Below are 23,245 nucleotides of genomic sequence, written 5' to 3' on the forward strand. Positions count from 1 at the left end.
CTCTCTCTTTGACAACTGACTGTTGTTACTAAGGAATTCGATCTGCCAGTGAAATCGAACTTCTCAAGTGTTTTCTCCAAGCCCCATCGACTTCTTCTTATAACCCTCTATTGAGACTTCAACGGATAAGATTAGATCTTAATTGATGGCTAGGATTAACTTGAAGTCGATCTGTGTGAGTTTCTAGAACATTAACACCATAACTTAATTAATTCTGATTAATTAGTCATATTCCCTAAGTTTAGACTTAGGAAATATTTAAACACTGACTAATAATTTAGTTAAGTCATTTCTAGGTGGTATTTCCAGAAATGATTTCTGGGTTTTGGAGATCTCATGCATTCTAGCCTCTTCACAAAATTTCAAGGCCAGAACACATTTGATGCTACAAATGATAAATCCAAGCTCTAACCTCAGCTCAAATTGAGCGTCCAAACTGGCTATGTGCAGTCACTACGTCTCCTAGCCTCTGGAACCTCTGCCCAGCTTCTGGCACTGAAACTCTGCTTCTCCCCAACAATTTCGAAATTGCCTCTAGAGGCTACTGCGCTGCTCTGTGTCAGCCTCACTGTGGCTCACTTGCCTCTTTGCAAATGCATTCACCGGATCTGGAATTCTTCCTCCGGCTTCACTGTCCCTTCCCCTCTCTCACTTCTTTGATCTCACTGGCTCTCTCTCCGATAGTTGACTGCTGCTACTCAGGAAATCAATCTGCCAGTGAAATCGAACTTCTCTAGTGTTTTCTCCAAGCCCCATCGACTTCTTCTTATAACCCTCTGTTGAGACTTCAACGACCAAGATTAGATCTTAATCGATGGCTAGGATTAACTTGAATTCGATCTGTATGAGTTTCTAGAACATTCACACCATAACTTAATTAACTCTGATTAATTGGTCATATTCCCTAAGTTTAGACTTAGGAAATATTTAAAACTGACTAATAATCTAATTAGATCATTTCTAGGTGGAATTTCTAGAAACGATTTTTGGGTTTTGGAGATTTCGTGCATTCTAGCCTCTCCACAAAATTTCAAGGCTAGAACACATCCGATGCTACAAAAACTAACAGTGATCACGACCTGTACCCCCGACTCTAACTCAATTGTGAGCTCAAATCCCTAGTCAGGTGGCTGCCCTGGTGGTATGTCTCCAAACACTACTGGTACCTATCTAAGATGGCTTATACGTCAGGGTGTGGTGGCCTGGGCTGAACCCCAGCCTCAGAAATCCTCAACTCCACCGCCTACTCAATGTCACCATGCCTTAAGTCAGCCTCCATCCTGTGTGCTGAAACAGTTTGTGGAGGGTAAGAGTGCATGCCTCTAAGGACAACCAAGTTGCCATCTAGCCTTGTAAACAACATCTCCGACTTCCTCCAATCAGTGGTGACTCGACCAAGAGAATAGATCCACTAGACACCCATCACCCCATTGGTGTTTTGTACACCCACCACAATGAAATGAACTATGAATGAATAGTTCCCCATAGTCACTGTAAGAGAGGGAACATAGCGTGTACACTGCATGGTCCTATCCCCCAGCACAAGGATTGAGAACCCCTCAAACTCCTCGGTCGTGATCCCTCTCCTCTGCACCATCTGTGCATCAATGAAGTTGTGGGTGGCCCCACTATCCACCAAAACTGAGACACACTGCCCCTACACAGTGCCTCTGATCCTCAATGTAAAAAAATTAGGTACCCATGTAAGGACGCAAGGACCCCTCCTGCTGGTGCGAAAGGGGCTCCCCCGGGTGGTGGTGGTGGTGGTCCCCTCTCCACGTGTGCCACGCTGTCATCTCCACCTACCTCCAACTCTACATCGTCCTCCTGGTCACTGTCAAAGTAGACCTCAATGTAGTGGGCCTTGCCCGCTATGCATCTATGGCCTAGTGCCCACAATTCTTGACAAGTGAAGCATAGCTTCCTCCTCCGGAGGTCTCTTTAGGTCTCCTCATCCAACTGTCCTCACCCTTGGTTGGCTCTCGGTGGTGGAGCCCTAGTGTCTCTCCCCCTCTGCTGGAACCCTTGTTTGGGTGGTACTGACGCTCTGGCCCTAGGTAGAGCATCCTACAAGTCTCACGCTCTCCCAACTATTTCTTGCAAGGTGGTGGGCCTGTTGGACTTCACAAATCCCCTCAGTGGCTTTGCTAGCCCCTCTACTAACATGAAAACCCCCCTGGCCTATGATAGATCAGGAACCATCATTGACAATCTTAGAAACTCAGAGATGTAGGCCTCAACATTCCTCGTCTTCTTGAGCCTTGTCAACTCCCCAAACTGCTCCTCCGAGTCTCTCCTCTCAAAACGGTCCAACACCCTCCTAGTGAAATCCTCATAGGCTATAACTCCTGCATGCCCCATCGCGGTTAGCCCATGGAACCAACAATCATGGGCTTCTCCCTCTAAATGCAATGTGGCAATCTTAATTGCCTCCCCCTCTGTCATCTGATTGAGTTGGAAGTAGACATCTAACTTCTCAACCCATGCTTTCACTGAGCTCTTGGATGAACCATCAAAAGTCAAGAGGAACAATCTCCCCATGGTGCGTTGCAAATCAGTACCATGTGTGTAGCTTCCTCTGCCTTGCCCTTTCCCTTGTTACCCTTAAACTGACAAAAGTCCCTGAAGGTAATGGCCTCTCTAAAGTTGGGCCCATAGGATTGATACTCCACAAAATAGTCCCCCATGGGCATCTCCTTCTACCCTTGCGTCCCTCCAACACTAGATGCTAGAAACGTGGGGATAGTGGACCTGGGTGGTGTAATGGGAATGAGTGGTGCTTCCGGGTTGTGAACCCCATGGTGATGCGAAGTGTCGGAGCCGTCACCAAATTGGAATTCCCCTTGAATCCCTTTGTCATTCTTGTTGCTGCAGGTTTGTTGCCTCAACTCCTCAATACCCTTAGACAAACCCTGAACGACATTGAGAAGGTGTTGGGAAATTTCCTCCTCTTTACTCCTTTTGTCTCCCTCATTATCTCCCATGTTTGGCCTTTCAACCTCCGGTTCAACTATCACTGGATCTAGGGTAATTTGTAATTGCCTTTCTCTGCTCCTATACCTCTGCCTCTAGTAAGTCATGTTCTGTTGGTCTTCTGGTGTCATAGACCGATACTGCTCCCACAGGCTGAGCCAAGACTATGAGCTCTGATACCACTGTAATATTCCTAACGGAAATATACAATGATAAACAAAGAAAACATAGCAAAAATACACATGAAATTTACGCACAGATCAGACACCATAAATTGAGCCAAAAACTGCGCTGCTTTGAGCCATTTTATTATCAAATCATGGGGTTACAATTTGGTGTTTGGAAAGTGTGCACCTGGGCTTGCTCAAGGCAAGCTAGCAAAGCCCAAGTGATGAAGACAAGTTCCCAAATGTTGTTGGCTGATCTCTCTATGGCTTTGCGCTGATCTTCCTAGGGAACTGAGTTGTTGGTTGCATGAAATGGCTGCTAGGGCCTCCTCTGATGCTTAGAACATTCTGAGAAATTAACCCTGGGCTCTCCACCAACCCACAAAAACCCACGAAGGAATTGGCCAAATGTTGACCTCGGAATTTCGGCCCAATTTCCCCTAACTCCTCCAGCCGCTGGGTATTTCGACCCACTTGTAAATTCTGCCTTAGAATGTCCCCAAAATGGCTGAAATCTTCAGCAAAACTCCTTTCGGAACTCCTCCACAATTCTTAGGCCAAATTCCTCCTCTCCTTGAGTCCCACGTGGCACGAAAAAGAGATGCGTAGTCACTGCTGAACCTTCTCCACACACACATTGAAATGCTCTCGGATCGATTTGAAAATGATGGGAAATCCCTCCTAGGGTTGGGACTCGAAGTCCACTGAAGTAAGGGGTGAGATTCTCGCTCGAAAATCTCTTTTTCTCAACAACACGTGCAGACTTGGCCTTCAGCTCAAGCGTGCTAGTCAAGGTGAATGCTCAAATGATCAAAGATGCGCAAAATGAATGACTCCTATTTTGTCATTATGCCTCCCAATTCCCATGTGGGGCCCAACCATTGAACTTCCAATCATTTCCCTCCAAGGAATGTGTATTTCCAAGGGGGGCCGTATTTTCCCCTTGAGTGGTCCCCACCATCCACCAACATTTCGATTTTCTCTTTTTCTCCTAAGTTGGGCTTTCCCTTGGCTCCAAAACTCAAGTGGGGTTCCATAACCCACTTTTCCTAAGTGTAAATGCAAAATATGAAAAATTTAGCAAAATTGATATTTTCCCCTTAGCAATATTGCTAAGTGGGAATATCACATAGCCCTGGTGGGATGTCTCCAAACACTGTTGTGTATCTGTCTAGAATGGCCTAGACATCTAGGTGTAGTGGTTTGGGCCCGCCCCCTGCATTAGATATCTTGAGCTCTAAAGCCCACTCTATATCCCCATATCTGAAGTTTGCCACCATCCTGTGCACTGACACTGTCTATGGGCGATATGAATGCATGCCCCTCAACAAAACCGACTTCCCATCTAGCCCTGTGAAGTCCATCTCCAATTTTTTCCAATCAGTGGTAACATGCCCCAAAGAGTAGAGCCATTGAACACCGAGCACCACATTGTTGTCTGCAACATTGACCACAAAGAAGTGGTCTGTCATCGAATAGTTCCCCATCACCACTGTCATCCCGAGAACGTATCTGGTGCATTGCATAGTGCAATCTCCTAGCACCAAGACAGAGAAGCCCTTAAATGTCTCTGTGTGTATGCCCCTCCTCTCCACCATCTAGACATCTACAAAATTGTGGGTTACCCTGTTGAATTTTCTAAGTCTAGCCGTTAGAAAATTAATCTATATTCTGTTGGTTTATTTCTTCTGCTTGTTTAAATTCAAACAAGTTATTTAATACATTTAAATACCGAAATAAACACAATACAGTCACAACATCTACAGATCATCAACTGAAAGAAAACAAGCACACAAGTGACACCGTTATTTTTGGACAAATGTCCTCGGAAAAACCCAATGCGGGAAAACCGATGTAGCTATTCAGAGGGTTATATTATTATGCAGTCTATCTGAGTACAACTGGGTGCCTAACCGGCTCACCTGACAAAGAAAAATACACGGCAACAATACCTCTATATTCAGAAACAGGTATTCAGAAAACCTGTCCCACGAAACCCTCTCCGGCACAACTGAAGCTCAGCGTTGGCCCTTCTGGCCTCTGTGTCAGCCTCCTGCTGACCTGCGTCAGCCCCAGGACCCTCTGCGTCAGCCCTCTGAGGCACTGTGTAGCCTCTGGGACCCTCTGCGTCACTCCAGCAGCCTCTGTGTGGATGATGCAGTCCCTCTGGCCTTTGCGCTGTCTCTGCTGGGCTCTGCGTAGCCTGGACTAGCTGCTGCTCTCGCTCTCTCTGCTTTTGCGCTGGTCTCTCAGTATTGTCTCTGCCTCTCTGCCTCGTACTCACTGCCCCTCGCTGCTGATCATTGATTCAACTTTGCTTAGCAACCTCGCTCTAGCAAAATGAATGACTGATCACTCTGGTGTATTCTCCAACTGACCCTCAAGCCTCTTCTTATACTTTTCCTGTTGGTCCTTCAACGATCGAGATTACATCTCTAATCAATGGCTAAGATTAGATTTGGCTTGATCCATGTCTTTTGGAACCTTCTAACACAATTTTATATTAATACCCGTTAATATTTTATTTTTCCTAAGTTTAGACTTAGGAACTCCATTAAAAATATGAATTATTTTAATATCTCCCAAATCGGGTACAATCTGTCCAAACTATTTCTGGGTCTTGGAGTTCTCATGTGCTTTAGCCTCTCCACCAATTTTCATGGCTATAGCACATCCGATGCTACCCCAAACCAACATTCCCTCTTAGCAAGGATTGTGCTCTAGTAGTACTCCACACTGAGCATCACCCTGAGCAGCGCACAACAAATTGGCGAGGTATCGAGAGACATATTCACCATTGATGAGGTACTAGGGGATATAGTGGTATTAGATGGTGGCCGCCCACATCAGTTTCATTAGTTCCAAGCCAACCTTCTAGCATTGAAGAAGAAGGCCACGACAGTACAAAAGGCCATTCTATAGCAGAACGAGGAGCTAGAGGGCATGAGAGTAGTTTGTGCCGAGTTCGCGACCAAACTAACTCGCGTTGGGGAATGGTTGGATTCCCTAATGGTCCTGCTAGAGTGCACATTGGAGAGTCAGAGCGGCCCTCTACAGACATACATAGATGGGGCCTGTGGCATTAGTAGGTTGCCTCTGCACGTTGATGAGAGAGAGGCCATGTCACCTAGTCAGGTTATAGGTGTTGACCAGACCAGTGAGATGAGGTAACATGAGATGCGTAGGGTGCAATATTCGCTAGATGGAGGGTTTGTTTAGTGCAAGAATGTACGTGCATTAAATCCCTCTCTTGGGGTTGGATGGCGAGAGATATTGAGTTGGTATCCGGTGTAACCAGCTAGGTGCCTGGATATATTCATGGCCAAGAGTATAGTCCAGTAGGGGTCGTTGGTTACTACAGGAGTGTGAGGGCCAGATTGTTGTTGGGATCCAAGTGGGATTCCCCATCACAAAATGGGCTTGGTTAGTGATGGTATTAGTAGTGTGATGAATCCAGTCACTGAGCACCCACACACTTTTAGCTCTCCATCAACACTAGTGTTGAGTTGGATTGACAAGGGAGCATGCAGACTCTGCGGGTTGTTCGGGGATGTTGGGCGTACATGGGCTTGTAGGATGATCAACATACTATGGCAGGGGTTGGTTAGAGGAGGGAACATCAACATGCCATTAGACAGGGCATTGTATGGAGATGATGCTCTCTTATTGGCATATTGGACACAAGAGCTACTGACGCCAAGCACAGTAGTATCGTTCCCATTAGCATGTGAGGAGCTAGGCAGCTCAAGTCTACCAGGACAGATGAGGAGGTGTAGCCCACATCATGGTGGATTCACTAATAGAGTAGTGGATGCATTGACGCATGTGGGATGGTCGAGGATGCAGGGTGGTGCAATAGTTGGCGTAGGTGTTTCATGGTGCGCAAAGTCATGCCACAGAGTTCGGTCTTCTGTAGAAGAGCACAAAGGTGCATGGAGGAGTTTCGTGTTGTACATGCTTGCACTGTGGAGTAGGAGGAGTGATTCACACCACCTCGAGGTTTCGCATGGAGTGACGACTACTTCATCACATGAGGGATACTAGATGATTCAAGGTGATATGGTGGTTGGTAGTGGTGTCTAGCAGTACACAGAGGTGTGTGACAAGGTGCAGTCGCGTGCCAAGGGGCATGGAGATACATGTCCTTATGCAGGGGAGTGCAGGGATGCTTGGTCATATGTAGTCAGTGTGATGCTTCCCATTGGGATTTTGAAGCGTTAACACTAGGGAGACCTCTTGATAGAGATGACAGGCATGCCATCAGGTATAGTTCACCCATGATCGATGAGGACTCAGATGAGCATCATTTGATGATATCCATGGGACTCGCGCGCCTCTCTCACTTCTACATTATTTGCATGCACAAATAAGTTGGATGTTGTCCCTTGATACCTTCATCACGAGCAACAGGACACGAGTTTCGCTTGAGACAGTTAGTTGGGACACAAAGTCTCCAGGGAGAGACTTCTTAGTGATGGCATTTGGTCAGGGCACGAGCTGACGGGTGCAGGCTTAGGGAGGTGATCGTGAGTGAGCTGTAGGGTGCACTATGGACAGGACAACTCGAGTTGTTAAGTGAGCACGAGGTACAGGGGATTGTAGTCGTCGTTAGGAGGATGCCTAGGCTCCAAGCAGTATCCAGGTACATCATCAAGAGTTGGGATAATAGATTCCACTGTGTGGTCTGGCCAGAGCAGAGCACTTTGTCATACGCGGGACAGATTCTTGATGTTGGGTTCCCATCCATTTGATACATAAAGGGGTCAGAGATGAGGCACAAAGGGGTCCCAACAACCAACAACATGTCACAACAGCAGGCAGTGAGGATGGGGAGTTATGGACCTCTAGTATGGTTATGGGATCGAGGGATCTAGTTGGTCGGTAGGACACTCCATTACTTAGTGACTACGGTCAGGATAGCAGGTGATCCGATTCACTATCAGGTTGACATATGGGGGATTGCCGAGGTCTTCATCATATGGCGAGGTAGGTGGTTGTTCAGGATTGGGGCCAACCATGGAGTGACAGGCGCGGGCATTGCTGAGTCACCTTGGCAGGTTCGGCATCGCCTTGATCATCACATATATTATGTTGGAGAGTTACAGGAGAGGAGGTTTTGGTACGAGCATATTAGGTGGTCAATCATGACCAAAGTGTCACACGTTCAGTAGGACAATTTCCTTCCGAGACTAGCATGGGACCCAAGCATCACAGTACTTGACAGCTCAACAACCTTTAGGGATGACTTGGCTGCTACAGGGGGAGTTCACTCAAATCTTCCATTGGGATTTAGTGTCTCGCTGATCGCATGGGGGACTTCATCATCATGGTAGGTTGGTCAACAAGAGGATATCAGGAGGAGCTCATATAGGAGAGGCTTCATTCGCACAAAGCTTGGGTTGTATCTTCATGAGTTTACTCTCGGGGTGCGTGAGGTGGACTACTCGGTAGGGCAACTTCATGGGGAGTTGGACAAAGTCCTACATTATCATGATGCTCTACTTGTTGTAAGTATACAAAGGCTTTCTGGTACTTATACTTGGTGGGACAGTGAGTGGAGCATGGGTCGCTTCATAATGACCTGGATGGCTTGGGATTCGGGTATCAAGGGATTCCTTCATATCAAGACAGCGCAGAGACCGGGGATGACTCAGTGGCACATTTGGGACCCTGGTATTATTGGTGGTAATAGTGGTGATCAATAGTTAGAGAGGGCGCTTGCTAAGGCATTGCTTGAGGATAAGCAATTTGTGGTAGGAAGGACTGTAATATCTCCAATTTTGATTTTCTGCATTAATGGCGATTTTTGGAAGAGGAGTCAATTCCAAAATTGGGACTTAGGAGAAAAAGGGAAAACTGTAGCTCTAGTGGAATGTGGGGGCCACAAGAAAGAGAAATTCGACCCAAGGAGGGAACTCGCACTCTTGGAGGAGAGAGAAAAGAGAAGGAAGTGCGAATTAGGAGAGAGAGAGAGAGTGGGTCCACAAGGGTATAGGAGGCCAGCAAATTATAAATAGAGCTTGAGGGCCTCACTTTGGCATCTTTTGGTCATTTCACAATTCAAACCTTAGTTCTCTTGAGTTGTTTAGCCAAGACAACCGTGTTGTTTAGCACAAGGATTTCCCGAGCGAGAATTCCACCCTCATTTCGGAGAACTTCGAGTGTCTCCCTAGTGAGGCAATTTGGGGAGCTCAATTTAGAGTTTCCATTAGGCATACCTACAGCCCTTTCCTTCAGTTGGAGCGAGTTTCCCTTGGGCGAAGGAGAGAATTTCGTGGCTCTTGGAAGGGCCAGCAAAAAGGGGAATTTAAGCCAGTGAATTAGCATCAAATTTTTCCACAAAAAGGGCTAGAGTTTCTTGTCAAATTGTAGGTCTATTGGTGAGGCGTTCTAGAGAGCTAAGTTGCTCCAATTCTTGGCATGCGCAGGGGCTCACTAGGCATTGTTGCACAATCACTTGGGCAAGAAGAATCTATGGTGTGGCTACGGAGGAATAAGGGAAAATTTGGGAGGAAGTAACCTGGTGGGAAGGAGATTTTCTAGGAGAGATTTGGAGCATTTTGTAGCATATTTCATCTACAACTAGTTTTGCTAGCCAGTTAGAGGTCCACACACAAATTGGGGTCAATTAGGCATGTTAGAACCAGCCCGAACCCTTTCTAGGTTTTGATGGGTTTTATGAGGACAGGCACTAGTTAATTTCTTAGAATTTTCTGGGCATGTTTGAGGGCAAAAACAAAGAATTTTCTCTAGCCAGCGACACTAATTTTCCTAAAACATGGTGTAGTTATTTGGGCTAGCCAATTTACCACATGGGTTTGTGATCTTCTTATGGGTTTTTCTGGGTTCCTTGTGAGGAGCCTTCAGTTAATTTTCCAGAATTTTCTAAACAATTTAGAGGCCCAAAACGGCAGTTCCACTTCAACAGCAGTAACAGTTTACTGGGTCGTGCAAGCTATTAGTTGGGGCCATTTCCAGCATTTCAAACTACATCCTTCCACCTGGGTTTGGCGTGCTTGTAGTAGAAAGTCCAAGTTCTATTGTCCTCAGCTATTGTACTTGATTTATCCATATGAATTAATAAAATGGCTCAGCTTATTCGCCCTATTTCTTGTGTTAATTGATTGGTGCATGTGTAGTAAAATTTATTTACTTTAGCTGAATTCATGCGTCTATTATTGCTATAAATTTCAATTTGGAATATTACACTAGATGCCTTGCTAACACCAAGATGGAAAAATTGCATACCTAATTAACCAATATGTTGTGAGACGACAATTTGGTTATCCCATTTATTTAAATCGAAATTTAAGCAATTAGCTTCAACCTTATATAAGAGAGAATGGATGCACAAAAATTTCGTTTAATTCATACCTACTGAGCCAATTTTGGTGTGCTTTCGAGGGGAAAAAATAATTTAATGTGTTTGTATTAATATAAAGTCATAAAAGATTACAATCATAATTTGGTCTTAGTGAGGGGAAAAAAGAATTTAATGTCTTTGTATTGATATAAAGTCATGAAAGATTACAATCATAATTTGCTCTTAGTGATTGTTCTTTACATTTTTTATCCATTTCTACTAGACTATAGCATTTACTTTTTGGTATTTATATACAATGGCTATTTGGTCATCTATGAGTTTTCATTTTCTCAAATGCTAGAACCTAGATATTTCTCATCTCATAGTGTGTACATGTTTGTAGTTTACTATGATTACATTATTTTTAAATTTGGCTTCGATGTATTTGGCTTGAAAAACAAATGTTCCTCTTCCAAAATAGAAATCACTACTAATTTATTAATATCGTATGAGATCATGTCTTGAAAGTAGGCCAAAAGCGTAAAGAGAATAACTTTAGATAGGCTGAACATTCATTTTCTATGCTTGCAGTGAGGAGCTACATCTCAATTTGACTAATGCAGCATTGGTAAGTTTCCCAAATTTTTTTGTCTCTTGGTAACTAATATCGTGTCATGATTTACAAATGGAGAAAAACAAACTCATTAAGCCTATGTAGTTGTGAACAATTTACATAAAACACTTGCAAACTTTGTAGGACATGAAGACACAAGTCAACATCTTTTTGTTTATGTCATTTAATGAGGGATGCCAAATGCTTGATGTGGAAATCCTTTTTTTGTAATTTTTATACTTATTGTCAAATGTTTGCATTCATAATCATGTAACTTCTAATGAATGAAGACAATACATTGCATATAAAACACTTTTACAAACTTTAGGCATGAAATGATCCAAATATAATAGATACACATGTGAATGGTAACTGCGAAAACCTTCATGACTATTACTTGATAGAAGGTCAAAATATCCATTGTGGGAACATAAACATATAGAATTTGGTCCTATCTAGTCTTTGCAAATAAATTTAGTCCAAAGGACTTAAGATAGTTCTCATACTATGTAATATTCGTAACTGAAATTTAAGCGGTAATAGACATAAAATTCAAAGCATGCAACCAAAAATCAAAACATAGGAAACAAAAACAATACACTAGCAATTTTCTCCAAACAATCTGAGCCATATAATTAATCATCACGGAATGGGTATGATAAGTTGGGACAAGTGCACCTGGGCTTGCCAAAGCAAGCTAGACAAGTCCTAGGTGAGAGAGAGCTCTACCGAAGTACGAAATATAGCTTTTCCTCCAACCCTTGCGCTGGCCCAACGAATTTGTTGCTTCTAGCTGAACTAGAACTAATATTTGACCTCTCTAGATTTCTCAGAAAAATTTTGCAAAATTGGTTGTAGGCTCTCCTCAATAAACCCACAAAAACCCAGAAAGCTTTCAGCCCAACTCCACTGCTCCAAAATTCCCACAAAATAGGGCGTAATTGGCTCACCACCAGCAAATACGCACCACCAGAAATCCAACTGCAATTGATGCCAAAATACTAAGAAATTTCTCCACCAATTTACCTTATGACTCCCTGCAATTTTCAGCTCCAAATTCTTGTCCTTCTCTCCCACACAAGCTCCATGCCTCAGTGACTGTGGAGGCCCTGCTAGTTTGCCCCTGCGCATGCCCATAAGTAGCAAAATTCGGCTTGGAGTATGGCCTCCCAACTAGCTCTGCAAATCATCAGAAATTCCTAGAAAATACCTAAGGAACGACCTGTTACCACTCAAACTAGCAGGGGTCCTAAATGGGGATCCTTGAAGAGTTACTAGTAGGTTAAGGGCAACAATGGAGCAATAATCCACTGTCACCTCGGCTAAGGCTCCCTGCTCTTTACGGACTTTCACCAATGGGAGGAGACCCGTTATGATGAGGATCATGAAATGGATAGAGTCGATAGACCAATGATAGGGTGAGGGGTGATCCTGTAAGCCTATTCACAGAGAGGTTCAAATATGTGGCTTGCTTGTTTTGGAGGCAAGGTTTAAGGCTCTCAAGGAAGGGCTCAAGGGGAACTTCAAGGTTAAGGTTTAGGGTATGTATCTTATAATGGAGGTTCCTAGGCCTTGCAATCCTTGTGAAAGCTTGGCTTCCAAGTGATCCTTGACCCTTAATAGTGTATGGGACCACACGGGACCAAGTGGACCTGGGGGGTAGGTCAAGGGGGTAGTGTTTAGCAACCAATGATATGCTTGACCTATTCCGGAGGGAGAAAGGGACCAAAGAAAGAATTTTTAATGCAAGACAATGTGAGGGTCCCAATGAGGCTTCTAGCCTGAGGAAACGAAGGGCAAGATTAAATCTCAAGGCTAGGGTTTGAGATATCTCAAAATCCCACTGTCGGAATTTATTCAAAATTGGAGGGTACCTAGGAGACACACCAGTGCAGTAGGGGCCAAGAGATTGATTTTTTTTCATCGGTGGTTTGCAAGATAAATGATGCCCTAGGGGACCTAATGGGCTAGGCCTAGAAAAGGGGAGGAAGTAGAATGAATAAGGTTTAAGGTGATCACCTTTGGGTGGACCAGTGCGTAATTCTTTGGGGAGATTGGAGTCAGGTAGAATTATGACTATGGACTTTTGAATTTTGTAGGTCAAGGAGGCCTCAAAGACAACTTCGCTTAGCACTAGGGCAACAACAAAAGAAGCTTCAAAGACTTTATACTTCGTTTTGCAAGATAGATGTTTTATCAAGATGAATTTCAGTAATGAAACATTCATAGGAACATTCATTCATTATACATGGCCCATACATGAGGCATTCACTATCCAGAAACAAAATTTCCACAACTTCACATAAAGAGATGCAGCAAATAAGCCCTAGCATAGCGAAATCCCAACAACAATGTATGTGACAAAAATAGAAAGAAAGAATAACATTAAATTGTACTTACATGTATAGGAATATATCCAACCATCCAAAATTTGCCATTCAAGAAGCTCCAAGACATGAGAAAATAATCCAAACATCAAAATTCATTCAATGTGTGATATCCCTAAGGAAAAATTAACAGTAAATATAGACAAAAGCACCATAAAACAGTGACAAAAACACCATAAAACAGTGACAAACAATCAAATCACAAATTCGCAGCAAAACTGCGTTGCTAAGCTCTTTTTATTAATGAAAATGGGTGTACAATAAGGTGATGGAATGAGTGAACCTGGGCTTGCTCAAGGCAAGCTAGCAATGCCCCAAATGACAAATAAGACACCCTCTGCTATGTTGCTCAAGCATCTGTGCTGAAGATGCCCAGAAATACGTTGCTGACTGAATGGATCTGCAACTAGGGCCCTCTTCGGTGCTCAAAAAATTCTGGGAAGTTAATCCCAGCCTCTCCACCAAATACCCAGAATACCCACGAAGGAATTGGCCTTTGCTTGACTTCGAAAATTCGGCCCTATTTCCCCTCTATGGCTCAACTGTTGGGTAATTCGACCCACCTGTAATTTCTGCTGCAAATGGTCGCCAAAATGGCTGCAATGCTCTTCAAAATCTCCCCCAGGCCTTCACTCAAAGTTTCAGCCCGATCCCCAATTCACTCCTCCACCTCCCGAAGTGCTTCCATAAAACACTGCACAACCCCTGTGCTGTTGTAGCTGCCTCTCTCCCAAAAATTCGATCCTCCTGCTGGTAGTGCGAAAATGGCAAGGTGAAACTCCCTCCTTGGGCTAGCACTCGAAGTCCACCGAAGCAAGGGATGAGATCTCCACTCAGAGACACTCGTGTGCTAAAAAACACTTGTACACTTGGCTTCATCTCAAGCGTGCTCTTGTCTCTTAGACAATGTTGTGAATGATGGATGATTGAGCAAAATGAGCGTCTCTTCCTCCTTTTGTCAAGCTGCCTCCAAAATCGCCCATGTGGGCCCACATCGAACTCCTCACACCAATTCTGCCTCAATGAGAGCATACTTCCCATGTGGGCCGAAATTCTCTTGTGGTGGCCCCCACGCTCCACCATAGTTTTAAAAACCGGCCACAAAAACCGGTAACCGGTCTAACCGGCCGGTTGGAGGCCTGGCCGGTCCGAACCGGCCTATCTAACCCGGTTTATACCCTTGTGTGCCCAAAAAACGGCCCTAACCGGTAAAAACCGGCCGGTTTAGGGCGGAACCGGCCGGTTTATAGCAAACCGGCCGGTTCCGTCCTAAACCGGCCGGTTTATGGACAGAAAATGTTTTCCTCTGAAGAATGGTCTGAATCTCGGTGGGCTCGTAGACCAGATGGAAAAGACACCAAAAAGAAAGTGTTAGACACTTATTTTTGGAAAAGGTCTGTAGAGCTTGTGAAAATTACCGAGCCCCTTGTTAAGGTGCTAAGGTTGGTGGATGGGGAAAGATTGGCCATGGGCTACATTTATGAAGCTATGGATCAGGCAAAGGAGCAGATACGGGCAACTTACAATGACAGGTTAGCTAAATATGGCCGTATATGGGAGATCATTGATAACAGATGGAACAATCAACTCCATCGTCCTATACATGCAGCTGGGTATTTTTTGAACCCAAGGTATCACTCTAAAAATCGGCTAGGAGATCAGCATGATGGGGAGGTCAGAGCTGGATTGATTGATTGCTTGGAGCGCATGGTCCCTAACCATGTAGACCAGTTGGAAATACATAGACAACTTACTATTTTCAATCAAGCAAGTGGTACTTTTGGCAAAAACTTGGCAAAGATGGCAAGGGATGTGGACCAGCCAGGTAAGCAATTCCAATTTCCATTTTGTTTTTCATTTCAAGTTAAAATTGTTTACGTTCTTTACAATTCAAATTATAAACTAAGTTACTAATTATTGTCTTTTTCTTTGCAGCACATTGGTGGGAGTCATTTGGTGGCCAGTGTCCTCAATTGCAAAGGTTTGCAATTAGAGTCCTCAGTCAAACTTGCAGTGCTTCAGGTTGTGAGCGCAATTGGTCTGTTTTTGAGCGCATACACACGAAGAAGAGAAACCGTTTGAACAAAAACGGTTAAATGATCTTGTTTTTGTGCAATACAACCTTCGACTGAGGAGGAACCAAATGATGAGCAAATCACCTGATCTAGATCCCATTGTGTTGGACGATATTGATCCAACATCAGAATGGGTGGAGGAGACTGAAGATCCTGTGTTTGAGGCTGATTTTGATATCGACATGGCTTTAGCGGAGGATGAGGCAGATTATGTGGCGGCATCAGAACCAGGATCAGTAGCAGCATCAAGGAAAGGCAAGGAACCAATGGAAGGCACTAGTCGTGCAGGTCGACAAACTCGTGCTTCCATTAGGTCCACTTCTATTGTCATTGGTGGCATTGATACTGATGTTGCAGATGAGGCAGAGGCATCCTCAGACTCTGAACCAGATGATGTCTATGTAGCTCCTGATGATGATCCTGTGTCTAGTAGTGGTGATGGACTTGATGATTGATCATTTGTACACTGTAGACTTGTAGTAGGCCAATGGCCTCATAGCTTGCAGCATTGTTTTTGGACTTTATAGGCCATTTAGAGCCTCATTTCTTATGTATTTTGCTATTTTGTCGATGATATGTATTGCACTCGGTGCCATTTTGATATATTCACCTTTGCATGGTATATAAATGAGCAAACTTTGCATATTTTGTCTCTATTGGCTTGGAATCATGGTTTTACATCTTAAAAATAGTTTTGTTTCATTAAAAATTAATTATTTAATGTATTTTTTAAAAACCGGTTCGTTTAGACCAAACCAGTCCCGGTTAGACCGGTTCCGGTCGGTAAACCGGTTCATTAGGTGGATCGGTCCGGTCACCGGTTCCGGTTTTAAAAACACTGCGCTCCACCAAAGTCGCAATTTTTCCTCTAGCTCTAATGTTTGAGTGCCTCTTAAGCTAAAAGTCAAATGTGGGTCCTCTAAGCCCACTTTTCCTAAGTGCATCCGTGCAATAAACCAAAAATGAGAAAAATTGATATTTACTTAGCAAAGTACTAAGGGGGAATATCACAGTCCTCCCCGCCAAAATGTTGCTTGTCCTCAAGCAACTACAATGAAGGATGTTGGAGTATCCTCTACCCCTCCCAGGGGGCATCCTCATCTGGCAAATTCCTCCATCTGATCATAAACTCCTTGATGATCTTGTTTCTCAAATGCCTCTCCCTGGTATCCAAAACATCCTCTGGTTCCAACATCAAATGCCCCTCATCGTCCATATGGGGGTAGCAATGTCGCTGCTGTAACCTGTTGTTCCAATGCCTTCTTCAGGCAAGACACATGAAAGATGTTGTGCACTCGGCTCCCTGGGGGTAGCTTCAGCTCATATGCTACCTCCCCCATGCTCTAAGTGATATGGTATGGTCCATAGAAGCGGGGTTGAGCTTCTCAGCCCCTTTCTGTTTTAGTGTAGACTGCCAATATGGTCGAAGCCTCAAGAAGACCAAGTCCCCTACTTTGAACTACCTTTCAACTTTGCCCTTGTTTGAATAAAGCTTCTGCTGGTTTTGGGCCATCCGCATGTTGTCTTTAAGAGCCCTCAAGATGTGTTGGCTCTCCTGTATCCAGTCCTTGGCCCTTGGGGCCTTGTTGTCTCCAAACATAACGTCAGCAAAAGACAACACATCATAACCATACAAGGCTCAAAATGGTGACATACCTATGGCCATGTGGTATGTAGTGTTGTAGCAGTATTCACCCAAGTGCAACCACTGTATCCATGCTCTCTGTTGTCCTGTCACATAGTTACGCAAGTAGCCCTCCAACCACTTGTTAACTATCTCTGTTTGCCCGTCTGTCTGAGGGTGATAATTGGTACTTGGAGTGAGCTCAGTACCCACCAACCGAAACAACTCCTACCAAAATCCACCCATGAATCAGCTGTCTCGGTCATTGACAATGGTCTTTGGGAGACCATGTAGCTGAAACACCTCCTTGAAGAACAATTCGACCACTTGTGAGGCCGAGTACTAGGCTGAAATGGTGAAGAAATGAGCAAACTTTGTCAGGCGGTCCACCACTACATAAATGCAGTCTTTGCCCTATACTGTGGGCAACCCGGTAATGAAATCCATTGATATGCTCTCCCATTTCCCTTGCGGAATGGGAAGTCGCTGCAATAGGCCTGCGACCTAAGTTGCACGAAACACCGAAAACGTTTCGGAGTTTCCGAAATGGGTACGTTTAGAAATGTCACCTCCCAAAAATAGAAACATTGGTCGAAACGTCATATATGTATATATAAATAAATAAGTGAATAACACATTATCTTGCAAGAAAAAAGGGAATAAGAACCATAGATGACAATTTAGAAGGAAAAACAAGTCTATATTAACTATCATAGATGATTACATGATGGTCGAGTTTCGGCCAAGTTTCAGCCAAGTTTCGGCATTTCGGGTACGGGTACAGCCCGAAACGTCGGGTTCCTAGAAGTTTCGTGCAACATAGCCTGCGAGGTGTGACTACTCACCCTTGTTCCATTGTCATGCGTCACACTTGTTGATCAGTGGTTGTCATTGATGTCAACTGATGCAGCACCAGGGCCTACCTCGATCTTGCAAGGGAATTTTGACTTGACAAATCATATTATTTTGCGTCAAATATCTTCTTGATGGATTGTACTCGTCGAGATGTTTCCGTTGATATATGGTACTCCTCCAAGTTCTTCATGGTTTGAGAGTTATTTGCGTTTGAAGTTAGTAACCCCAGTTAGTGGGCTAAAACCCTATGGGGTTGTGGCAGGCACTCATAATTGGTTGTGGTCATTGAATAGTCAATAATTAATAATATTTTTTTTGCTCCTTAAATCCCTCCAACGTTCACTTGTTGAGGACCCTCTCAACTCAACACATTTAGTGTCGCCATGAATCACCCCATTTACTTGACGTTCAGTCTATTCCTGTATCGGGTCCATTGCTTAAATCGCAATCGGCGATTCGTGACTCCCGGGGTCCTTTATATATCGGACCCATGACTCCGCCGATGGCCGACGGCCGATCCTCCACTGCACCGATGGACCGGATGCGATATGGTATTAAACCATGGTTTATATGCCCGTCGGGTCCACAGCCTTATCGCAATCGGCGCTTTCATATGGCAAGGCTTCACAGCGTGCGATCTGCGACGGATGCGATGACAGGTTAAGTCATATTGTAATGTAGCGGCGGGTCCGCATACGTTCATCGCAATCGGGGGTTGCCCTTGGCGGAGGTCTGATGCGATATCGCTATCGGCGATCGCAAGTCGCACAGGGTCAGGGCTTGGCGTTAACGCAGACCACTCCATTTTTGCGATGTGATATGAGATACCAGACCCGATATTTCTCAGCGCTCCCGTGTATAAGGTTTCAAGTCCGCAATCCGCCTCCGATAGTGTATTTTCCCGCCGATAGTGTTAAGTCTATATACCCAAGTCTTTCTGCCTCTATTTGCGTTAAATGCATATACAGGTCTTGCTGCCTTCATTTCTCCGATGGCTCCCGATAGCTGTTACCTGCATGCATATAAGCTCTCCGATGACTTATTTGCATGCCTCCATTGGCTCTGTCTGCTCTTTGCGCTGTTTGCTCCTCTGGTGGCTCTGTCTCCTCCTCTTGGCTCTGATAGCTCTGTGTGCTCCTCTTGGCTCTGTCTGCTCCTTGAATATTTCCATATTGACATCAATGACAATCTGTGTCGAACAATCTCCCCCTTTGTTATTGATGGCAATATTCTTCTGCTCTCCCCCTTTGACATCAATCACAAAGGAATGCATACGGACTCCCCCTGTCAAATTGCTCCCCCTGTCCTGCTACATCTTTATGAATGAACTTGAGTGATGATAAAGAGATAACCCCCATCTTTTGACGCAGATGTTCAAATGCTTCTCGAGGAAGAGGTTTTGTGAAAATATCAACTATCTGTTCCTTAGTACTGATATATTCCAGAACAATGTTTTGTTCAGCTACTTGCTCACGGAGGAAATGATACTTGATTGGTATGTGTTTGGTTCTTGAGTGCATCACTGGATTTTTGCTGAGACTGATAGCACTTGTGTTGTCACAATATACGGTAATCGGTTGATTTGTACATATGGCGATGTCTTTTAGAGCTTCCTTCATCCATAGTATCTGAGTACAACAATCTGCTGCAACAATATACTCGGCTTCGGCTGTGGATAATGATATGGATGACTGTTTTTTGCTAAGCCAGGATACTAAACAGTCTCCTAGGAAGAACGCATTTCCACTAGTACTTTTCCGATCATCTATACTTCCAGCCCAATCAGCATTGGTGTATGCAGTGACAGTCAGTGTTGAGCTCTTTGGGTACCAAAGACCGAAATCAGAAGTTCCTTTCAGGTATCTGAGAATTCTTTTTACAGCTAATAAGTGGGATTGTTTGGGAGCAGATTGAAATCTTCCCACCATTCCTACTGCCTGCATTATGTCTGGTCTTGTAGCTATTAAGTATAGAAGGGCTCCAATCATTGACCTGTAATGAGTTGCATCTACTAGAGGGGAGTCATCATCTTTGCTCAGTTTGCAGTTTGTGGTCATAGGTGTGCTCATGGGTGCACAGTCCTCCATTCCATATTTTTTGAGCATGTCTTTTAGATATTTGGTTTGAGATATACACAATCCTGCTCTGGTTTGAGATACTTGAAGTCCAAGGAAGTGGGACGACTCTCCTATCTCTGACATCTCAAACTCTTTTGACATGTTTTGAGAAAATTCATGGCTCATTTCATCATTATTACTAGCAAAAATCAGATCATCGACATAGACAAGAGCAACTAGTAACTTACCTTGATCTGTCTTTATGTATAGATTGCTCCCAGCCACTCCCTTTTTGAAGCCTTGTTGTTGTAGATAGTGATCCCGTCTTGCATACCAAGCTCTAGGAGCTTGTTTCAACCCATATAAAGCCTTTTTCAACTTACAGACTAAGTCCTTTCCTGCTGTTAGATCAAACCCTTCTGGCTGCTCCATGTAGACTTCCTCCTTGAGTTCCCCATTTAGAAATGCTGATTTCATGTCCATTTGATAGATTTTGAATCCTTTTGAGCAAGCAAATGCTAAGAACATCCTGATAGCTTCCATACGGGCTACTGGTGCAAATGTCTCTTCAAAGTCAATTCCTTCAATTTGTGAATAGCCTTTGCAGACAAGTCTTGCTTTGTTTCTGATAACCTGTCCTTCCTCATTCATTTTATTTTTGAACACCCATTTGGTTCCTATTATGTTTTTGTCCTTTGGACGAGGTACCAGCTCCCATGTCTTGTTCTTCTCAATTTGGGACATTTCTTCCTCCATGGCTTTTACCCAATGAGGATCCTTACTTGCTTCTGCAAATGTTTCTGGTTCTATCATAGATAGAAGGGCAATGACTTTTCTCTTGGGTGTAATTGTTATCCTTCTTCGAGTCTGCACACCTTCATCTCTATCGCCAATGATCTGCTCTTTTGGATGATATCTTTTGACATACTTCATCTTTGAAGGGGTATGAGGTGGTTCTCTTTCCTCTTCTTCTTCTTCCTCATCTATCTCTTCTTCTTTAGGTTCTTCTTCTTCAATGAGAAAGTCATCTTCATGTTCTTCAATTTCCTTTTCTGGAAGATCTTCATCAACCTTTACATCAATGCTTTCCACCATTTTCTTCAATCTATAATTGTAGCACTTGTAAGCCTTGCTCTGTGTAGAGTATCCAAGAAATATCCCTTCATCAACCCGAGAATCAAACTTTCCTGGTGAACCATCATTTATTTTTATGAAGCACTTGCTTCCAAAGATCTTGAAGTACTTCACCGAAGCAGGTCTTCCTTTCCATAGCTCATAAGGAGTTTTTTCACAATTTGGTCTTAATTGAGTTCGATTTAATGTATAGACAGCTGTCCCTACTGCTTCTCTCTAGAATTTAGGCTGTAAGTCTGCTGCTAATAGCATAGTTCTTGCCATTTCTTGGACTGTTCGGTTTCTTCTTTCAACTACCCCATTTCGCTGAGGTGTTATGGCAGCAGAGAATTCTCTTTTAATTCCACGAATATTATAGAACTCACTAAACTCGTTTGATGTGAATTCTCCTCCTCTGTCTATTCTGAGGCACTTAATTTTGGAATCTTTTTCATTTTCTACAAGGGATTTTAGATTCTTAAAACACTCAAAAGTTTCAGATTTATACTTTATGAAATATATCCACATCATTCTAGTATAATCATCAACAAATAACACAAAGTACCTTTCTCCTTGGAGTGCTTGATTTCTAGTTGGCCCACACACATCAGCATTGATGATCTCCAAGGGCTTCGATGTACAGAGTTCCTTTGCCTTGTGGCTGGATCTGGTCTACTTTCCATGTTGACATGGACCACATACTCCTTGATTTGGTTTGAACTTTGAACAGCCTTGGGGTGTCTCGTACAACTTTGATCTTGTTGATATTAATAAGATTTTTGAAGCTTGTATGTCCAAGTCGCTTCTGCCACAGCCAACTCTCATCTGTCTGACTCAAGTAGCATTTATTTTCTGGAATCTTGTTCATAATGTAAATGTTGTCTAATGTTCTCACTCCTTTTGCCACGAGTTCCCCTGAGGCAGAGTTCCTTATTTCACAGTCTTTGGTGCTGAAAACAACCTTATGTCCTTGATCACAGATTTGGTTGACACTCAGGAGGTTGTGTTTGAGTCCGTCAACTAGCAGAGCATCTTGAGCTTTTCCTTTTCCATTGATCAGAGTAATTGTTTCTTTTCCTGCAATTCTTCCAGATCCGCTTCCAAAGGACACATTCCCTTCCTTTTTTCTGTGTGAGACAAACTTCCTTCTGTCTCCTGTCATGTGTCTGGAGCACCCACTATCCACAAACCAATGGTTTCCATTATTTTGAGCATATAGAGCCAGGCTGCATTTATCCATGCTGGAGTTCTTGCTACTCGTCTTTCTTCCTTTGAGTGGGCAGTCTTGTTCATAGTGTCCATTATTGTAGCAGGAGTAAATCAGATCAAATTTGGTCAAGGGATCAAATGAATTGAAGGTTTTGATTTGTCCTTGCCTTTTGGGGGCATATGAGTTGATTATTCGGTCCTTTAGCTTTGTCTTTTCACTTCTGCGAGCCATGCAATGTCTGGCTTGATGACCGAAGTTTTTACAGTGAAAGCAATGTCCAAGAAAGATGGTTTGTACCTGTTGAAGCAACCATGGTTTGAGTCGATTTGCTTCCTGGGAATTACTCCTCCCTCGTTATGTGGATTTGCGATGGGCCCTTGGTGGAGCACAGATTTGTATTTGCTGTAGTGTCCATGATTCGACTCCACATTCTTCTTTGGAGTAATTCTCTCTTCATTCTTGGGATCTGGGATGCACTTTGGATAACATACTTTTTCATCTTTTGGATTGCAGGGAAGTGCATCGGCATAGCTTTTCGCACTATTCTTAGTGCTTGAGGATTCTCCTTTGAAACCTATCCCAGACTTGTCATGTTGAGGTTTTTGATTTTTCAGAATAGTCTCAAGTATTTGAGAGCTTTTACAGCCCTTTCTAATTTGCTCCAACTCCTTTCTCAGAGACACTATTTCGGCCTCATGTTCTTCACAAGTCTCTTCTTTTCCTTTAAGCTTTTCTTCCAAGAAATCTTCTCTCCTTCTTATTTCCTCATTTTCCACTTTGAGAGAAATGATTTTGTTCCGTAGTTTCTCATTTTCTTCAATGGCGCTTATTAATAGTTCATCTACATTTCCTTCCAGCCCTGAGTCAT

The 23,245-nt window shown here is 43.7% G+C and overlaps 2 protein-coding genes across 2 annotated transcripts in view; one reads left to right on the plus strand and one right to left on the minus strand.

Moving 5' to 3' along the window:
* PHT4;5 (phosphate transporter 4;5) overlaps positions 1-23,245 on the plus strand; it is a 467,442-nt gene that overhangs the window by 241,025 nt on the left and 203,172 nt on the right. Inside the window, 1 exon segment of the mRNA XM_089453117.1 lies at positions 11,035-11,071. Coding sequence (XP_089309243.1) covers positions 11,035-11,071 — 37 coding nt within the window.
* The window catches only part of LOC149141743 (uncharacterized), a 58,194-nt gene continuing 46,809 nt past the window's right edge, over positions 11,861-23,245 (minus strand). The window contains exons 3-4 of the mRNA XM_089448488.1: positions 12,083-12,179; positions 11,861-12,037 (exon numbers count right to left, since the gene is read on the minus strand). Of these exons, the coding sequence (XP_089304614.1) occupies positions 11,861-12,037; positions 12,083-12,179 (274 nt within the window). The remainder of the gene's footprint in view (positions 12,038-12,082; positions 12,180-23,245) is intronic.

Source organism: Pinus tabuliformis, chromosome X (assembly GCF_031772625.1).
Source record: "Pinus tabuliformis cultivar Carrire ecotype Pingquan chromosome X, CPIR1, whole genome shotgun sequence".
NCBI lineage: Eukaryota > Viridiplantae > Streptophyta > Pinopsida > Pinales > Pinaceae > Pinus > Pinus tabuliformis.